Source organism: Pelecanus crispus, chromosome 10 (assembly GCF_030463565.1).
Source record: "Pelecanus crispus isolate bPelCri1 chromosome 10, bPelCri1.pri, whole genome shotgun sequence".
Classification (NCBI taxonomy): domain Eukaryota; kingdom Metazoa; phylum Chordata; class Aves; order Pelecaniformes; family Pelecanidae; genus Pelecanus; species Pelecanus crispus.
The window spans coordinates 32,502,482-32,523,224 of NC_134652.1; the positions used below are offsets into that span (position 1 = coordinate 32,502,482).

Sequence of the window (20,743 nt, forward strand, 5' to 3'; positions counted from 1 at the left end):
CTGTGCAGCTCAGTCCTATGCTCAGGCTCCATGTGCGCTGGTGTCCATATGGTGCATGCGGTGTGGTGACACAGAGCCTTGCTGATAATTGCAGCCTAGTGCTGACTCTGTCAGAGCGCGCTGTGCTAATGGTGGTAAGGCTCAAGACAAGGTGTGGATTCAGTGCCCCTGTACCACCTTGTACTGAATGCTCTGAAAAATGGGCAATGGAGTGAAACTGTGGCATCTGCCAAAGTGACGTCTAGATTTCTCAGTGTAGAATATTGGAGACAGTACAAAATTAACATCAGTAAGGACTTGATTGTCCAATATTTGAGACTGGTTGAGAAATAGTAACCTTAAAGAGAATTTCTGTTTCCTCAGTGAAGAGGACTCTATCCCTAGATCATGACAACAACATGAGAGCTGGCAGCTCTGACAGCCTTTCTGTTACTTGTATGCCCAGGGCACCTGACTTTTATTTGAACCTACAGAAATGCTCCAATGGGAGAAAGTTTCTTCAACAGAGAGTCGAATTATTATTTGCTGACATGTAGTTAAGTAGGTATAACAGCAGCTAGCTCCTGTAATGTGTATTTATAGTGTATACTTTATTATACTGTACAGGTGTTTATAAAGTACATTGATATCCTTAGCTGGAAGGTGTTGAATAAATAATTATTGTTACACATATTAAAGAACAAGGTCTTCCTGCCAGTAGCCTTTCCTTAAGGGGGAATTTAATTTATTTATCTGCAGTAATTTTATTGCAGTCTCTCTAGAGATCGGAATGTGCAATATTTAAAGCTGATTTAAACAAGAGGGAGACTCGCTCTGCAATCCATTAAAACCAAAGGGACGTGCTTCTACCTTCTCTTTGCTGGACACACATACAGAATGAATCTCTATCAAATTCTTGAGTGACTTCTGTTTTTCTCTGAATGAGAAGAGATACCTTTTGTCTCTCTATTTAAGGCATTCCCTTTGCACATTTGTTTTGTTTCAGGATGTGCTTATTTGCATTTGCTTATCTGTAGTTTAGGGTTACCAGTCTTATTTATGAAGGACATGCTTCATGTGTCAAAGTACGATAACAAAACTTACAATATAGTAACAGCTTCTTAACAGTAACAGTAGCACTTGTGTTAAAGCAGACAGGCTTACAGTCCCAACATCCTAAACGGATATTATTAATTCAGATGTTCATGTGAAATAATATGGCTTCAGGAAGGTGCATCTCAGCCCTCCAAAACAAGAAAGATGTATTTTCCTGAAGTACTGGTGGATGGATGTTTAGAATTGCTTGTTCTCAGCCATGACAAATATTAGGCTCAGTAATTTAATGCAATAATTAAAATTAATTTAGGTGAAAGAAATCTTTTGTTTAAACTTAGGATATATGTCAGCAAAAGCGTAGTTTTTGTCAATACGTCTATTTTTGTCTCATAAGAAGATAGAGCAATAACACTGCATAGTGTCTTTAAAAGTATTTTAATGTATTAACAGCAGTAGCGAGATGAGAAGTTATTACAGCTCATTTGAGTGGTTTACCATTGGGCAAACAGTTGGCAATTATTGCACTTGGAAGAATTAAATGGATGATTTGAAAGGAAATGCTAGTTTTTCAGTGAATTCCCTTTTTACATCAATTATAGCATATGTCCATTTTTTCCAACAGTAATGAATTTCCTGAGGTGATATCCCTTGTGCTTTTGAATGCTGTGTTAAAATCCAGCAGGAGAGACCTGTAGTTGACCTTTCATGCTAAACGTGAAAGGGCTATTGTAGCCTTTAAGAGGCTTTTGTGCTTCTGGCCTTCCTGGGAAGCTCCAGTTACCTTCAGACTGGATCACCTGTTTCAGGTATGAAGCATCAGCTGTGCAGAGTAACTTTTTAATATTTTTAATAGTGATGTCTGCCTTCTATGATAGGTCAAATCTGAAAACATCTGTTTGTGCATGCAAGACATCTGGCTTTATGGTGTGTTCTGCCCCCTTTCCATCTGTTCAGGAGTGAAAATCACGAATGCCTATGATTTGTCTCTATTCAAAGTCCTTTTCGTATTTAAAAGCCTGATAACAAAATCGATGTAGGCAGTATAACTGCCCAATAAAAAAATTCTGCAGCCATTTTACAGGCTTCAGCCTTTGATATCATAAGGGGTTCTGAGTAGACCTTTGCAACTGATTAATCCTGATGCTTGTATCGAAACACATGCGGTAAGATTTTCAGTTTCTGCGGAAAGGTGGTCAAATGCCAGCCTGTGATCTGGATTTGAATGGCAAAACAATGTTCCCTGTATTTTTCAAAGATTATATTTCTGATAGCCTGCTTCATTCTTTCCAGAAATCTGTTTTCTTCCTTTTCTCTCTTTTGTCTCTTTGAGTAGAGGCTATGCAGCTTTTAGGTCTGAATGGCATTATATAGTGCCTGGCTGGTCAGGCAGCGCAGGTGCTGGCACATTGCTTTGTGTTTTATTGATGCTAGTGGAACTATCCAGGTGGGGAGGGTGTGTAAAAAAGGGAAAAGGGAGAGTCCAATGGGATCCTGAAAATTCCCAGGTTATAATGCTGAAGGTGAACTGATCTGGATGCTCATAGTTTACATGGGCTTAAAGGGAAATGGTGCTGTTTTATGAAGTAGAAAGCCATTGAGGGTTATAAACCAGAAATACACCTGTGTAATGCGTAGAAATACATAAAACCCACACCTGCCTGAGGAATTCCTGCGCTGCAAACTGTGAATTGTTGGGAGAATGTTAGAGGGAAGTATCACTGCATGATTGCTCCTGTTTTACACTGTTTATCAGAGACAGGTTATGGAGCTTGGCAGAACTTCTCATCTGGTACAGGTTATTATCTTATATAAGCTGAATAATAAAAAAAATCCAATTTCATTCAGGGATTTATTGTACTTGCTATTATATGTACTTGCTATAATAACTGTTGCCTAGTTACTGACTTCATTTTTTTTTTTTTTTTTTAAAAAAAAGGGGGTATAATTGTGGAGGTGTTACTTTGAGCTCTGTTGTATCTAAAAGCATGCAAGAAGGCAGAGATTTTTTTAGCAGAAAGTTTTTGAAGTGAAACTTCATTAGGAATGAGGTGACAAAATCACAGGCATTGTTTTAAAATAATGAGTTCTAATGTTTGTAGAAAAATTACCGGCTCATAGTGATTATCTTAGCAGTGATTGTGGGAATATGGCAGGCAGAGACACGCGAGGAAATGTGGTAGATGGAGAGAGAAGAGAGGAAAAAAAAATTAGAAAAGTAGAAAATACACCTTACTAATATAATTTCATGTTTTCACTGGGATCCAATAAGCATTTACATTCAAATATTAATGTAGTCATATCTATTGTAACAGACTTTGTTATTGTACTTTTTGGTCTAATCACTCTATTTGAACAGTTAAAATCATGTTGTGAGTATTTTAGGTTGAAAACCTCAGTGCTTGCTCAAAGTCTAATTCTTCTAGATGATTTGGACAAAATAATTCCCTTTTGGAAGTATAAATAGTAATCTTCCCTCTATTGTTTGAAGGAAGAGAATTTTCTTATTTATTAACTTAAGAATAAGAGTTACTTCTGAAGTATGTCCACTTCCAGTTTTCTAAAATACTAGAGTATATTCAGATCCTTCAAGTAGGTTATTATCTGTAGCAAGGATGCAAAGATGGTATTCAAAATCATTCATTCAGAGAGCTTACAATGCAGCGGGAGTCTAATCATCAGGATGTGTGTCTCTTGCTTTCTTACAGCAGTCGTCTTATCCCTTATTTCTTATGCAAACAATTTGCAGCTGCAAAAATGAGGGACAATAGCCACTGTGAAATAAAATGAATGTGACCCATGAAACTGAAGTGGTTTAGGAAATCTGTTTCAGAGTGCTTATAGGTTATCTTCCAAACCAGTGAATCCTAGAATGTGTATTTTGTTCGGCCTTAAGAAATGAAATAATAAGTGGGAAGTATTCTGTCAAATTTGCAGTCAAGAGAGACAAACCTACAATAAAGCAGAGTATCTTTGTATTAAAGGTAAGAAATAGTCATTTTTGTCTTCTCTTGGAGCTTAAGTATAAGGAAAAGTGCATTGATATTGTTCCTGAAATGTTGGAAAAGGTGAATATATTTTTTACAAGTGTACAAATACTAAAATAATGAAACTATCCAAGTCTCCTTGACACTCTTCTCGCTACTTTAAATATATTGCCAAAATAATACTCAAATAAAACTAACATGGGGTGGGGTGTATGTGTGTGTGTGGGGGGGAAGTGTGAAGTGTAGATCAGCAAATGAGAAAGCTCAAAAGCTTAGAGTTTCCTGCCTGATCTCATTGTTTGTCACACTTATTTACTTTTTCCTCTTACATATGTACAAGTGAAAGGATTGGTGTAGGTCACTTGAAAATAGAGCTTGGTTGATGAAACTACAGTCCTCCCAGAATTTACTTGGTGATGGATAAGAATGAAAGGGTGCGAAATTATTTCTTGGTGCTTCTTTAGCCTTGCCTTCAGCTCCAGCTTGGTACTTCAGTTTGCTTCCAGCTGTTTTCTACCCAAAGCAAAGTGTTTCCTAGCCATGTGGTGCCTCTATTTCTGTCAACTGGGGTTAGGAACTGGTGTTGAAAATACAGTATACTGCTCTCTACCTCCTGGAAATTCCTTTCTACAATGAGGCATCCTTAAATGCCAGCTGTGCCCGACCACACAGCTGTTTTGCACAAAAATAATAGCTTAAAGCTGCTTGTGTCAAGGCCAAGAATCAGATCCTGTAAATTTATGAAAGCTGAATGCTGTGGTAGACTCTGTGAACTTTTATATAAACAAGATTATAGATAATATAATAAAAGTGAATTACTTTGTAGATGACAATAAGCTTTACATATAGGTAGCTAATGCCACGTTTTAGTACTGTTCTTTTATGTTCATGTTCCAGTCAACCAGTGCAGTGACCAGCCTAACCTCCAGCAGGAAATGATACATTCCATTATTCCTTATAGTACAATAAAGCCCTTTATTTATGGCAAGCATTAGTTTTGCAGTCACAGTGACAGAATTCATACCTTAACAGTGCATCAAGGCTTTCCTTCCCTCCTTGTAATAGTTATCCCCGAAATTGTCTCGTTCTTCTGTTGTCAGACCTGAACGTCTGGTATATCTGTCAGAGTTAGGAAGAAAGCTCTCAGCCACAGAGATTCTCTCTCCAGCCAGATGTAACGGAAGAGACGCAAAGTTCATAAGAAGTTCACTTTTCTTATGAAGTTCTAGTGAGTTAGTTCCAATTCGAACCTGCTAATTTCACATAATTGTGGTTGACACCAGAGTATTATAAACATATCCAATTATTATATGGTTTTACAGATCACTTTTGTGAGAAATGCTCACCGGAGCGCATTTTGAACAGTGTCATTTTCCTTCTGGAGTGCAGGTGTCTCTGAAATTCTGCGTGTTGGGCATGCACAAATCAGGTGGACAATTAGATAATTCAAATAGTACTATGTGATTTTTATGGGTGAATGTTGGCTACACCCTGAGAAAAAGTAACTAATTGGAAAACTGAAGGCAGAGATAGCTGTACGTTGTGTAGTTGCAGCAAACTGCTCTTTCATTTGTCAGATGTTCTAGACAGAAGTGTTTGTGACTGAGCTTGGATTTCTATACTTTTCCTATAAAGTATGAAATAATTTGGCACAAGGAATTATTTTATTAGTAATAGTTCAGGATAACTCTCTAATGTTAGAATCTGAACCTTTTAATAAAAAGTCACTGTTAAGACTACAAGAAACAGAAAACATATGTATTTTAACAGACAAAAGCATTTATAGGATCCTTTATTTTTATTAAATTCTATGTGAATTTTATAAGACTACTTTTAGTCTTGAAGAAAATGAAGGATTAACTGTCCTAAATTATGAGAAGTGCAAAGAAATTCACAACTGTTTCTGTAAATATTTCTGTTCGAGCTGCCATGGAACAAAGCTCAGTTTTTCTTTTATGTTGCATGGATTTGTGATCTACTAAATGGAGGAAAAAGAATGAGGGCATCAAACTCACTTCGTATGTGAAATGTCAGATAAAATATAACTGAGACTATGATTTATAAACAGATGCTCCTGCATATGTGCATGTGTTTGTGTATTTAAGTACTGATACATTTTAAGAAATGGTTGGGCTCTTGGTAATGATTACAAATGATTATTTGTGAAGAAAGATCCCATTATGCAGGCACCTAAAATTGTTACCTCTGAAAACACTGCTCTTCAGTTCCCACTTCCACCTCTGAATTCCCACCAAGCCTTCTCCTCCTCCCCAGTGTCATGTAGGAACAGGCATGTCAGTGTTCAGGCAGATACAGTCATGCAGTTCTTTCTGATTGCCAACACTGAATAAATTCACATTCACTTATATCTGTGAAAAACTGACAGATTGTGCTTGTACATTTGAGCTTGGACAGCCTCTTCCATCTCAAATTTTGCTTTGTTCTTAAGCTGGAAAAAGTCTGAATCCTTTCCATTTTTAAACTGGGAAATAGCCTGTTTTCCTTGGGGAAAAAATTTGTAAGGGGATACAAAATGCTCTTCCAAGTCTAAATAGTCTTACCATGTGCATCAAGTACTTTACACTGGCCTACAACAATATTTCTAACCAGTAGTTCAGCAGGTCAGCTGAAAACATAAGGGAAAAAACCTAGAGCAATATCAGCACAGTTAATCTTTTGTGAACAGCTTTCCTTTGTGCAGTGATAACTTTAGATGCTTGCACAAAAAGACAAGTAGTTACTAAACTATAAAAAAAAGAGAACTTTCTTACTGCTTGTCAAGCACTGCAGCAATTTTGAAGGACTAAACATCATTAAAAGAAAAATCTTTGTGTTTCTTGTATCGCAGATCCATAAAGTGAGCATAGGTATAGTAATGAATGCTGGTTTACTGAATTTAAATTAGCAAAACCCAAATTTAACTTGACAACTTTAATAAAATACTTTAACCTGTCAACAATAGTTGTTTGTCACTGTCATTATTTCAGCACACCTGCAATATTTAGCAGCTATACAAGTGCTAAAGTCTTCTGGCATTTTCCAGAAACGCCTGCATAACAATAAACCCCTTCCTTTCCTCAGTGACTCAGGGTTTTAGACAGTAAGCAAGTCTAGCAGGTATTTGACACTGTGATTAAAACTGCTGTAGACTTGCCTGAGTCACCAGCAAAACCCTCATGAGTTCACCTTTCCTGATGGTGGGGTTGGCTGGAGTCATGATCCTATCAGCTAAGCTTGACTTGAAAAGGCGGTAAAGAGTCTGCTGTGGTTGGCACATCCCTAGCTTAATTTCTATTCCTTTCTGACGTTTCTCTGTAATTCAGCTGTTTTCTGAAGCTGAATTAATCACATTAACAAGCATTCCCATGTTTGGATAGAAGTATGAAGCTACTCAAGGTAGCTTCCAGTGCTTTTCTTTTGGATCTAATGTTTGCTAGATACCTTGTTGACCCTAATATATTGCACTTGTATACGAGCTAAGTTCTTCAACAGGTGTATCCTCACAAGGTGTTACTTGTAACAGGTTTCATACAATGTTTTTCAGGGGGAGGAACAAGAAGTTCACGTGTATATTCTGTGGCCATGCAACACCGAGATTGGTGGTGGTCTAAGAGCCCACCCCGATGGGGCAGCAAGGAAAGCTACTGACTTGAGTCAGACTGGTTTTCAGTCCTCTGACTTTAGCAGTGTCTTAGAATTTCATTAGAAGTTGGTTACTTCCAGGATTTAAAAAAAGCCCACCAGCTGTTACAATCTAGTTTATAGAAATCATTAGAGTTATAGGAAAGTTTTCTGAAGAGTGGGTTTTATTATGAGAACAATAAATGTGCTCTAACTTACACCATTTGGCTTCACCCATGAGCTGAAATTTGATGATAAGAGTGTGAGAAATGAATGTGAAACAAGAGGGTTAAATACTTTCTTATTCAAGACAAGTTATATGTGTTTCAGATAGAATTAAGGGCTCCTAATGACATGGTACAGCTGTGATCAGGCCACTGTTAATTTTGAGAGCAACCTGGTTCAATATAAGCTCTGACCTTTTTCCTGCTCTAAATTTCGCTACAAAACAAAACCTCAGACATTTATTATAGAAAATGCTGAGAGTCATGAAGAGCGAGTACAGTTTGAACCGGCAGATTCATCATGAAAATAAGATAAAATATGTGTTCCTCCATGTTAATATCCTAACAAATGTCATTAGGAAAATAGATGTTTTCACTCAGCCTGAAGTTGAGGGACAGAGTTCAAAGGGGCTTGTTTGCATGATTTCCCCTACTGAAAGCCAATTTTTTTAGACTATAATATATCCTAATAATTTGGGTCTTTGTACTGTTTCATAGGTTTACAGGTTAATGGTAAACACCTGGTTAGGCAGGTTATTTATAGGAGGGGAAGAGGAAAAAAAGGGGTCAAAAGGAGGGCTGTGTATATTCTGGGTATTGTAATTTTTTCATGGAAAAACAGGCGTGATCTTATGTAAGATAGGTTAAAGTAGAAGGAAAGAAGTTTAGGGCTGAGTGATTTATCCCTCTACTTATTTATCTGTTCCTGGATTTATGCATTTAAACCGTGATATTGTTGGGGTGGGACTGTCTTTTTGTTTGTGTAGTGTTAAGCCCTGTGGCCTTGAGCTTCTGAGGAGGTATCCACAGCCACCCAAAGACACAAACTGGCTCTTCCAAGAGTCATTCAGAGACCTCTGAGGAAAGGTAATTGATGGAGTTCCCCTGTTGGCATTGGCTATGAAAGGGAGCTGTGGAAGATGGCTGTGTGGAATACTCTTCTGACAGCACTGCAGGAAAAGAAGTCTTTTTCCACCTAAATAGTGATGCTTGCCTAATTGGCGAAGGTTGATGCAGCGGTGTTTTTTTTTCTTTTCTTTTCTTTCTTCCCCCTCCCCCCGTGTTACAGATATACGCGGACTGCAGGGATTTCTCGATCAGGCCTCAAGACTGGGACTTGATGTATCATTACAAAAAGTGGACAGGAACATCAGCAGAGTCTTTGCCAACCTTTTCACTACCATGAAAACGGAAGAGCTGAACCGCTATCGGGACACATTGCGAAGGGCTATCTTACTCCTAAGCCCACGGGGAGCCCAGACTTTTATTAATGAGGTCAGTGCACAGTTGTTTTTATCATCAACATTTCAGGAACATATATGATGACTCATGTGATACCTTGTCAGGTTTTCTGAAGTGGTGGATTTTGACGATACTGGTTGGTAAATGTCAAACAAGATTGTCAGACTCTAGTGTTGGAGAATTGAAATGTCGGGTACTCCATGTAATGCATACTTTGTGGTTAATTCAAATGGGACATCGTGGGACTGGATGGGGACCTTCAATATAATATACAGCTCTATGGGGCAATTCTTTTTTTTTCTGGTTGTCTTCCATACCAGTACTTTTGGCCTGGATTTCAACCACTGTCTACAAGTTACCAGAAAATCTACTGCAGTCTGTTAGAAATGAAACATAATATGCCTGGGAGAGTCGTCTTTACTGTGGAAATCTCCAAATTCATGTTAAAAGGGCATGTTACTGATGTTTGAAAGCTGAATCACAGTGTTTTTATCAAGTATGAAGTAGAAATTATATGTTTGTCCTTCTTTCTTAATGGTTTCTTGAAATCAATGAGGCTAATTAGGACAGGGAGGTAGCTGTTGGGCAAACTTGTAATTAATGTTGTGCTGTGGGCTAATTTTTGGCATTAATTAGTTTTATCCAGCTTTTTAAATATTAAATAATGAATTATTTTAGTGCTTTATATGTCAGAGTTGAGAATGAGAGTTGGATCCTCAGAGTAAGTTTACATGTATTCATTAGCTAAGAATTTGGCAATGAAATAGGTTTTTTTAATTCCTTTTTTAACTAACCAGGGATAAGACTGAACCAAGAAATTAAAATGTGGATGAGACCTGTTTCCAATTATCAGGTTTGCTGCATCAAAGCCTGCTAAATTAAAAAAAAAAAAAAATCAACTTAAATTAGCTCATTACGTATTCTATCATATCAGCATAAATAAATTCTCCACATTTATGTTCATCAGTGATTTTTAAATTAATAGGGTAAATTTTATCATAAATAAATGAGGCAAATGGGTAGTTTAGGAAAGACTAAGCACAAGGACAAATTCTACTCATGTTTTTGCATGCACAGGGATTTTGAGTAGAGGAATGAGGGAGTACTTGTCCTCAAAGTTTAGTAAGATATACGCAGCTCAGTCAGTGGTTTTATTTGCTTCATAGTAGGCCTCCAGTAAAAATACACATTGCTTAAGTTTTCCAGTGAGTCCTAACAACGTATCCAAACCAGGTATTAAAAAGCAATCAACATGTGTGTTTTGTTCCGACCCACACTGGGTAGAAAGTCTGTCCCCCTTCAGTTGCCCAAGGCTCCAGAAATGTTCCTAAGACTTACATGTGTGCGCTGACAGGACCCTGCAGGTCTCTCGAGTGTAAGGGCTAATGTATTAAACTGTTTTACTACTCGCTTCACCTTAAAGCAGAGTGTATTGTAGGCATTAAGGCTAATGATCTTGATACATTTCCAGATCCCTGCAGGAGTTTAACTGTGGGCAGAAACGAAAAGTAATTTATTTGGCAATCTTCCTATATTGAATCTTGACTGATTCAGAAAAGCTTTATAAAAGAAAATTTAAATCTTAGAAAGAAACTCTCAAAAGGCTTGAGATGCGAGGTGCACTGTGTAGGCAAGAATCCTTTGCTAGCAGAGGCTGGGCTTACATTTTGTGGAGAGTTACGATAACTGTGATTCCTCAATATCTCAGTCAATAAGTGCAATTAAATTATCTACAGCACAATTTCAGACAGTCTAGAATAACAACTTTCAGCTTAAATGAAATACGTGTTCTTACATAATTTACAGAAATACATCATTCACAACGTGCAGCAGTAAGTGCCTTCGATGGGTTTCCATATTTCCACAGTTAGTAAATATTTCATGCTATAGGTACTCTATAGCTATATACTGCCTAGTATTGTTACCAGTCCAGCTCTGCACCTTGGAAGTTGTTTGAGGTTTTGAAACAGTTACCCTTTTCAGTTTTGGGGCAAAAAATCTAGGTCTCTAAAAAAATGTAACTAGTAACCTGAAAAGAAAATTCAAAGAGTTTATTTTTAAATTTCGGGTATATTTATTTTCATCTTTTCTATTTTAGCTCAAATAACAAATAAGAACTTAAGAACAAAGGTGAAAAAAATTGGATTAAAGCTTTGTTTCCATAAATTTCTGGAAATGGAAAATTCCATGTGAAAAAGAGGTTCCCTATTAAGATTTTCAGTTTTGCTGAGTTGATATTTTGTAGCAGGGGAAAAATGTATTGAAAACTTCAGCTAGATTTTATTAAAGTCTATTGGCTAATAACGTATCTTCATAAAAACCAGGTGTTGCACACAAACTCTCCTGTGGAATGCAGAACAAAAAAGCGCAAGCCATAGACATCAGCCATTGGAAGCTGGTACAAGATTTATTTTGCCTGTTTGGATATTGCAAGTGATACATTTTTCCTGCTAAAAATATGGATCCAGATTTCAGCCTCACTTATCATCTCTTGGGTGGGTCAGAGAGATCTCATCTCACTTTGGATGCACAGAATTAGGGGACTCTGACATGTCATACATGAAAAAATTTCTAAATGCTAGAAGAACTCAATTTTATGGTTAGTTCTTTAATTTTTGTTTAGGCATCATTTTCACTTTACTGGCTTAGCATCTTCGATGCTTGGTTCTGTCATGTCAAACTTACTGCAGCAGAATTTACTGATATTTGATAGATTTTCAGGGTTTATTATTCTGCTATAAAACTGCTTTGACTATAAGAATGGAGAGAGGGAGAGAGGAAAAAAAAAATCTTTTCAATGGTACAGGTATAAACATGGAATCACCCTTTATTCAGAAAACAGAAGGTAAATGCTTTTCTAAAATGTTAGCTGCCCTAGGTTTTGCATTAAAAGGTCACTTTGAAATTAAAGCAAACCTAATCTAAAGAAAATGTGTCCCTCCTTAATCATTTTGAGAAAATGAGTCCCTTCTCCACCTGCAAAAATCCCTGATATATTTGGCCTGGTGCTACTGTTGAGGTTATATGCAAAACCAGCCTCAATGGTAACTGGTATGCATGTAACAGCAAAAATGATTTTATATTTTGAAGACTGTGTGATCTCCTTGTGAGGCAATATATAGAAAGAAAAGAAGAAAAACTAGTAATTCAGAAATGGGAAGGAGATTTACTACTTTCAGCTATTCTGTTAGTCTCTTTGGTGCAGACAGGATCTGAGACTCAGAAGGTTCCCTCTTTGTGACAGGAGAATATCACCTGCCTCTTCCACTTACCAGTGGATACCTTTTTTTGGTTGCAAGTAGAGGTATATTTGTATGGATTGCTTTTATCATTAAGGGCTCTACACTACACAGTGACATGAATACATGGAAAACAGTTCAAAGAGAGGTGACAAAAAATGATAAAAGGATAGGAGAGCATGACCTGTGAAGACAGGTCTCAGGAATGCACTATATACAGCCTGCCTAAAGGAATATAACTGACAAATACGAGAAGAAGGAACAGGAGAGGTGGAGGAGGAATTATTTAAGGTGATCATGGGTGGTCTAACAGGAAGTAATGACCCGAAGCTAAACAGGCAATGCCTTCTAACAGGGGGGTCAATTAGCCAATGTGAGCGCTTGGCAAGAGAGGTCAGTGAGGCATCATGCTTCAGGGTGTTCAAGAGTTCACTAGGTACAACACTTTGGTGACTTAGTCTAGCAGTCTTTCCTGAACTAGTTTGAGGATGTTCTAGATGACCCAGGGGTCCTTCTGAAGACATATCAGGAAAAATTTGTTGCGTGAATAAATTCAGTCTTTGTACATTTTGTATACAACATATTTGAAGAGGAGAAAGAGATCTTGTAGTTTAGTGTTTCTCAAGTTTCCTATTGCAGATGTGCAGTAACTGTTAGATGTGGAGGGTTTGGTTTTTTTCTTCTTCACAGAACACATACTGTTTGTTTGAGATATGTATTTTAATGAGAGTTTTCTTTAAAACCGTAGGTGATGTCAGTTGCTTTATAGATTTCAGTCATCCTACTTTCCAGTATTACTACCTTTACTTTTGAAAACCAGTAAAATGGAGGCTGTAACACAGTTGCATGTGGTTATTGATTTGAAAAGCGAAGGAATTCTTGGCTTTACAAAACCTTTAACTCAGCATTACTTTTTTTTGGCAGCTTCACTGAAGTGCAAAATGTTTCTGTTTAGGTGCGTCTTTGAAAATGCTATCATTACTTGTGAGTCTGTGTTGCCTGTAAGCTAGAAATCTTACTGCAATAAGGTTGCTAGCATATATGCATATTACTGCAGTATACCACCTGAAAGCAGAACTCTTTGCATGCCTAGTATAGTAAACAAGTTTAAAAAAAAAAGAAATAATAAAAGAGCACAGATTAATTGCATTAAAATTATTGCTAAAACCCTGTATCATTGCAGCAGGGTTATCTGAGTCGCTGCAATTCCAATTTGAGCTGAAGCTATATACTTTCAGAATAATACTAAGTTTGTTAAACAGTTGTAATTTATCTCTGCCCTGTTATGTAGTCATCCCTCTGTCCTCACTGGAAAGCAAAGACTGCTCTCTTTCTCTTTTACCCTAGTTCATGCCAAATGTTCTGACTGGTTCTTTAAAAAAATATAGATAGTCTGCTTTTGGTTTAGGCTTTTGGGATCATTTCACACTGATTTGTGGCCTTCCTTCATTCCTGGTCATTGAGAATACCGAGTACCTTACTCCCAGAGCACTCCCAGTTGGCACTTCTTTGTGAGCAATGCTCCAGCCTTCTCTTTTCCCCTTCTGCAGTTGGTGACATGCTATTACTTGACTGGAGCTGCAGGAATTATTTATGGCATCTTGAACAGTCTGCACCCGCAAGCAATTGTGTAAAATGGTTTTTCATAGGAAGCAAAGACCTTTACTTTTCGGAATTTAAAAGGAAAAAAAAAAGTTTAATACTAATTTGCTGGTACTTGGCATGTTATATTGGCATACAACTCTTTTTATTTATGTTGCAAATGTTCAGCATAGTAGTTCATATCTCTGTTTTATATACAGTATATAAACATCTTGAAATATTGGTGAATAATTTGGGGAAAAAAATATTATGCCTCTTCTGTTTCTAGAAGGCAATTTTTTTGTTTAAAGAGCTGGTGGTGATTTGTGAGTGCTGGTAACAGAACTGTAGAAATAGTACTTTCTTCTTTCAATAGTTCAAGTTAAATTATACCTACCTTATTGTTTCTAAACCCTCCTCTGGTTTTCTATTTCTTCCTCTGAGTTAAAGTCTTGTCTGCTGTTGTTGACATTTGCAATACAGTAAGAGTCTTTGTGCGAGAGAGAATAGTAATTATAATTAAACCCCAAGCAAACCTCATTAAACTGCTAAAACCTAACTGAAAACAAAACCTCCCATTTCGGGATAAATTGGCTTAGAAGCAGGTTCCTTTCCGTTGGGCCAAAAAATCCCCAAAACACTAATCCTCCCACATTTTGTTTCACTATGATTAATCCAAGATATGGGATCACTGTGAGAGTATGTTTGGAACAATCATTTAAATATGTTGTTATAAATTTGTAGGCACTATGAAGAGGAAAAAAAAAATCATAGTTTGGTGAATAAATGACTTTATGAATTGTTTACATATCTTCACGTAAATGACATTCCTTTTACTACTGCAGGTACGTTTACATGACAATAATTTTAGAAATCTTTTTTGTTTGACTTAACTAGTAATGTTGCATCAGATTTTGAACCTGAATGCTGAAATCATGAGAAACTTGAGGTTTGCATCCAATTTTGTACATTTCTAACAATAACTGATAGCAGTTTTGTGAGGCTTTGTGGGTCAATTGAGGAAAAAAATATGGAAACTGAATATATTGGCAAGAGTTACACAAAGTCCTTGTGAGTCTAGAAACTGTTTTAGTAGCAGTCTTCCCAAGTCCCTCAATGTCAGTAATAATGTGTCTGGTCTGAAGGAACTAGATTTTTCAGCTCGTATTTTGAATCTGATGACTGGGCACTTATGCACAGGGGATCATTTATTTTTAAATGTCATTAAATCTGTATGTACAGGAACTGGGTGTTCCTCTTGCTCCAAATGCTTAATCCTCAGTCTACTTTTGGGTTCCTCTTTCATTGCAGGTGTTCAGTTGCTAAAACATGACTCAATTCCTAAAAATTTTGCTGCTCTCCACAAGCAAGGGTATCAGGTCTAAAGGAAACCGTGCTAAATATCTGGCTGACAAAATTGTTGAAAAATTTTAAATTAACTTTTAATTGTCTCATGAGCTTAATTAATTTTAATTTCTTGTTGTTTTTCATTAACTAGTTTGCCTTTTTTCATTCTCTTTATTAATTTTCTCATCCATTGTATTTTATCTTTCCTCAATCTCACTGTTAAATATGGAAGCTGAACAGCACGGTACAAGGTAAGCCTGTTCACATGGGAGGGCCCTGAAAAAGCTGACATGTGCATACAGTGGAAGGCAATGGGATGCGGAGACTGACATTCATGTCCTGGAAGCAGGAGCTGGTGTTACTGTAGCACCATGTCAGGGTTCATGGCTTTTCCCTTCCAGCATAACCCCACATAGCATAGAATCATAGAATTGTTTAGGTTGGAAAAGACCTTTAAGATCATCCAGTCCAACCATTAACCTACACTACCAAGTCCACTCTAAACCAATCAAGGGTAGACTAGACTAAACCATGTCCCCAAGTGCCACATCTACATTAACACAGTCGGTTCCAGAAGTAGCTCTCTGCATAGATTTAACCTCAAGATTAGGGGGATTCTAGCTGTCAGGAGGGGCTGTATTTATGACGGGGTTTTTTGAAGGAAGAGAAGCTATTAATGACTTGAAAACACAGAAATGTTGTATTGGGTCACATGCAGTTCACCTTCTTTAGTACTGTCTTTAATAGCATCCAGTATCGGCTTTTGCAAGAGCTGAGGCAGGACAACTCTCCAGTGAACACTAAAAAACCAAGGCTACCAGAAACTAACTCCTCCTTCATCTACTCATTCGTGGCTGTGTTTTCCAAATTATTTTACTTCAGATGTTTGACTGGCTCCTGGAATACTGTGCAATTTAAAGACAAAAGGTTGGGTTTAAAAAAAAAAAAAAAGTATATATTTAATGTAGTGGAAAGTTATATCAAATCCTCTGAAATATCTGTGGTCATTATAATACATAAATATATGCAAAATCTTTCTCTAAAATACTGCAAATCTGCAGATGACTTTATCATTCCCAGCAAGGATAATTTTCTGTAATTTAAGTATAGTTTCCCAGAAAACAGGGACTACTAATTAATTATGGATGATTAATTGTAAAATATGCTCCTGCATTTGTATTTCATCACTATACCAGTGTTTGCCTATTGTAAGACACTGCTGTACAGGCACATGAGAAAATGTGTTTGCCTTATAAAAATCAGAAAAAAGTAATGGCCATACAAAAGCTATTTGCCATCTTCCAGTTTTATTTTTTCATATAAGTGCAGTGAATTTTCCAGCTTACTGTGCTAGGGCAACTTGACTTTGAAGATTATAAAATACGTACTGCAATTATTATATATTCAATTTTTGAACCTTCAACACCAGTGTGTACACACTATAGCTACAGGTTTACTTTTTCCATGGACACATCTGCAAGCATCTTTAAGCACAAAGATTGACTTGAGTACAGCATTTTGCACAATTGGTCAATCGTCTCTCACCTAAAATACACTTCTAGACCTGGTGTTCTGGATTAAGAAAAATCACTGACTCATTTCATTAGTTGTTTCAGAGGTTATAGAAGAAGGCCATTTATCCTTAGAGGGGATGAGTAATAATTGCTAATAATAATTTGCACCTGCTTTGCATCTTTTCACAGGAGGTTTTTAATCACTTTTAGTAGGTGAAATAAAATTATATTTACCCAAGACTTATTTTTAGTTTCAAACTAATTTGGAAAATGATTTAAGCCTTCACTAATTGCTTGCAGCATACAGTATAGTGCTGTCTGTGTGTGAGATAAAAGCTTGGGCAAGATTTGAGAAGATTAATCCCAAGCAAGGTGTCCTAGGACTGATGCTCTGATCCTCTTAAAGTTATTTCTGTGTTGGGCAGGCAGTGCACAGTGTTAGGTGCAAGGGTTAGCTTTGTTGATGCAGCGCTGCTCAGTGTGTAGGAGACAATGCTGAATGTTATGTCCATTTCTTCATGGTTCAAAGTGTAGAACTTTGGAAAAAAAAACCCAAAATAGAGGCTTATGGGAGCTCTCTGGAAATGTAAGGGAAGAAATATTTGGGAACCTTGTTCATCAAGGACAAGCAGTTAGATCTAATTAAATTAAGCTTATAACTTGAGACAGTGTGGTAACTGTGCAATAAGATTTTCTTTTCCTCAGGCAAAGAGTGTTCTGTGTCAAACGAATAGAGTGGTATCTCATAAAGCATGATGTGTCAGTTCCTTTATTTACCTTTGTACATTGGAGGTTGGCAAATACCTTAAAAATTAGCAATGATTTAAGAGTTGTTTTGAAAAGAGTGTATAGTCCTACGCTAATAATTTTTTTTTCCTACTGCTACTATTAGTACTGGTGCTATTATAACTAGTATGATTTTTGTACTCAAGTGTCTAGTTATGAATTGGGATGTTGTTTGTAATCCCTTTGTAAAAGGGATTGATGATGAATGTTGTTCAACGCCAGAAATAGCATCTTCATGCCAGGATCTTAGAAATTAGCAGTTTGAAAAGAAAATCTAAGGGAATGTAGAGATATTTGTGGAAATTTTTTTGTAAATAGGGGTAGGTGAAGAAGGTTGACACCGAGGCCAAAATCTTGATGATGAATTAGAGGTAACCTGGAAGACCAGAGTAAAAAGTATATGGTGTTGGAAGTGAAGTGAAGATAATTAGCATATCTTTGATGTGACAGATAACAACATTGAAGCAATGTGAAGAGATGGGTGAAATGATTAAAGCAAGTGGTTAGAGAGCCTCTTTGTAGCAGAAGCTTCAGCAAGATATGAGAGGAGCTTGCAATCCTTAAGGTCAGAAAGATGAACTTTGTAATAATCAATATGTAATGTCATCAGAGTTGGGAAAGGAGTTTTAACATTACAGATGGGTAAAAAGAACTGTTTATTAGAAAGGTTATGTCTAACGAATCTGTGAGATTTTGGGCTTATCCTGGATGAGAGGCTTTGAAAGAAGTAAGAGTGAAAGATAACACTTGTAGTCCAAATTGGCAGGTCTGATGTATGTTCTGGCTGTCCATTTTGACTGAGAAAAAGGATTTCCTTTCCCTGAAGGGAGAGGGTTGAGAAATCTCATTATCCACATGAAGCTTATGAGGGTATCCAGAAAGCAGGCTAAAAATTTAAACTGAACAGAATATGAAAAATATGTCACAGAGAAGTAGATCAAGACTCATCAGCATGTGAATGGTGGTGGATTTTTTGCTAGTTTGCCCACTGGATGAAGTTAGTGTAAAGAGAGGAGATTACAGAGTGAATGGGTATGGGACCCTCCTTGGGAACTTGAAGAATATCACAGAAAGTATCCCCTGGCTGTACTGAAGGAGTGGCATAGGAAGAAACCCAGGAGAGAAGTGCTGGGAAGAGGAGGTTTATCAAGAAGTAATGTGATCAGCTGTACTAAAAATATCTGGCAAGTCAAAGAAAACAGAGTAACAATTTTGGAGTTTGGCTAAGAAAAGTGAATGTCAGTAGGCACAGTTTTAGTTAAGTGCAGAAGGTAGAAACCAGAATGAAGAGAACTTAGACCAAGACCAGAAGACAGGGTTCAAGGCAGGGCAATGTGAGCCATGTGTTAAAGGGTCTGCAGGCAGAAGGGAGAGAGAGAATAGGGTGATAGGTACAGAGCCATGAAGGCTGTGAGAAAGGAGGGGTCTAAAATACTTTCTGGCCTCAGGGAAGAGAAACAGGGTAAGAAGAAACTACTTTGAAGGTGTATAATGAGCTCTTCTAATTCTTACAATGGCAACTGTGTGGAAGATGTCTTCAAAGTTACCGGGGACTGGCAGGCATTGCACATATGGAGCGAAGAGACAGGCTGGCAATGGCAGCACTTAGTTGTGGGCTGGGGCCTACGTCCTCTTTTTGGATGGGCAGTGTGTGCTCTCCAGAGTAACAAATTAGGACTTGGCACTGTTTGTCTTTGCAGTTCTTATCAGACATGCAGTTTGCTTGGTGTGCTGTCCTCCAGTCTTTGGAAAGCTGTATATCAGCAGGCAGTAGAGATTTTACTCCCTGTTTTGGGGATTTTTTTGTTTGCTTTAATGAAGCAAACAACAGTGTGTGGAATTCCTTCATATTAGTCTTATTGAGAAAGGAGACAGTTTTCCAGGTTTTTGGATGATTTCCTTTGCTGTGTGAGTGCTAAGGGAATAAAAGCAGCTTTTACAGCATACTCTGTGGGGCAGGACGTAAACTCTGTGTCGTAAGGACAATTTCTGATAGAGTTTTAGTTTTTAGTAATGTCTTTTTACTGAAAAAGTCTTCATGCAGAAATTTCCATAGAAGGAAATAAAATCAGGTTTCTGTACATGGGTTTGCTGGTTTTGCCATTGTTTTTGTTCACTGCTTGTTCAGGGTTTTGTTAAGATATATTTTCACAACTTTTTTTCAAGGATCACTTTTCAAGATTGATCTCTTTCTCTTGAGGCAGGTATCTAATGATTATCCCTGCAGAACATAAAATGTGGAGGTAAAGGATTATTAGTCCCCTTCTTTCCAGCTGGTGCATGGGGGTACAGAGGAAGTAGGCAATTTACTGAGTTCACTTGGAACGGGGACTGAACTTCTAAATGTCAAACCAAGAACTTGCCCAAAAGGTCATCCTTTCATTTGATACTGCCAGGTATGTCTTTGCCACCATTGACCCCTAGTTGTTTCATTTGACAGAACTGATAGTCCTGTCACTGCAGTGATCCTTTTGTCAGACATGCAGTCTTTAAGCCATACACACCATGTCAAATATTAACATTCTCTTCAAATAACGCATGTTGACTTTAGTTTGAGATAAATAATGCAGCTTGCACATACAGTCCTACAGAGCATTTAAAGACCTACTCAGGTAACTTTAAAAACCTGTGTTTTATTTATTAAATTGAGCCCTTTCATTGTAATGGAGTTATAGTTTGCTATAGACCATGCTCTGTGAATGAGATCAATTTGTTTGGCATTGACCCATCCATTCAGCTTGAAGCAATCAGTTTTAAAAGCTTTGCACTTTATTAATAGCAATTGGATTCCAAGGACACTCTTTAGGAAAGCACCTTGAGTGATTGGTCTTGATATATAATTCATATTTTGCTTCCAACTTTCCAAAGGAAAAAATCTTGTTAAAATTATTTTTAGATAATATTGAAAAGAGAAAAAACCCAAGCCTTGAAGTATGACAATGACTTTGTGTGTTTAATGACAGTATATTGACTTGAAAATATTACAAGTTCCCCAACATGTTTTCCCATAAAATTATTAAAGAGTATAGAGAATATTTTGAGATGTGCATCAGCACATTTTAAAAAAGCCAAAACAAACCCCCAAAACATAACACCGTAGTGTTCATTTTCTAAACTATACTAGCGTTCAAGATATTTTAAAAATCAATGCGAGTTCTGAATGCTTCTTG

At 37.2% G+C, this 20,743-nt stretch overlaps 1 protein-coding gene across 3 annotated transcripts in view; it reads left to right on the forward strand.

The window, feature by feature from the left end:
• The window catches only part of GRID1 (glutamate ionotropic receptor delta type subunit 1), a 543,067-nt gene that overhangs the window by 295,699 nt on the left and 226,625 nt on the right, over nt 1–20,743 (forward strand). For all 3 annotated transcript variants that reach the window (XM_075717629.1, XM_075717630.1, XM_075717631.1), the window contains exon 4: nt 8,934–9,139. In XM_075717629.1, coding sequence (XP_075573744.1) covers nt 8,934–9,139 — 206 coding nt within the window. The remainder of the gene's footprint in view (nt 1–8,933; nt 9,140–20,743) is intronic.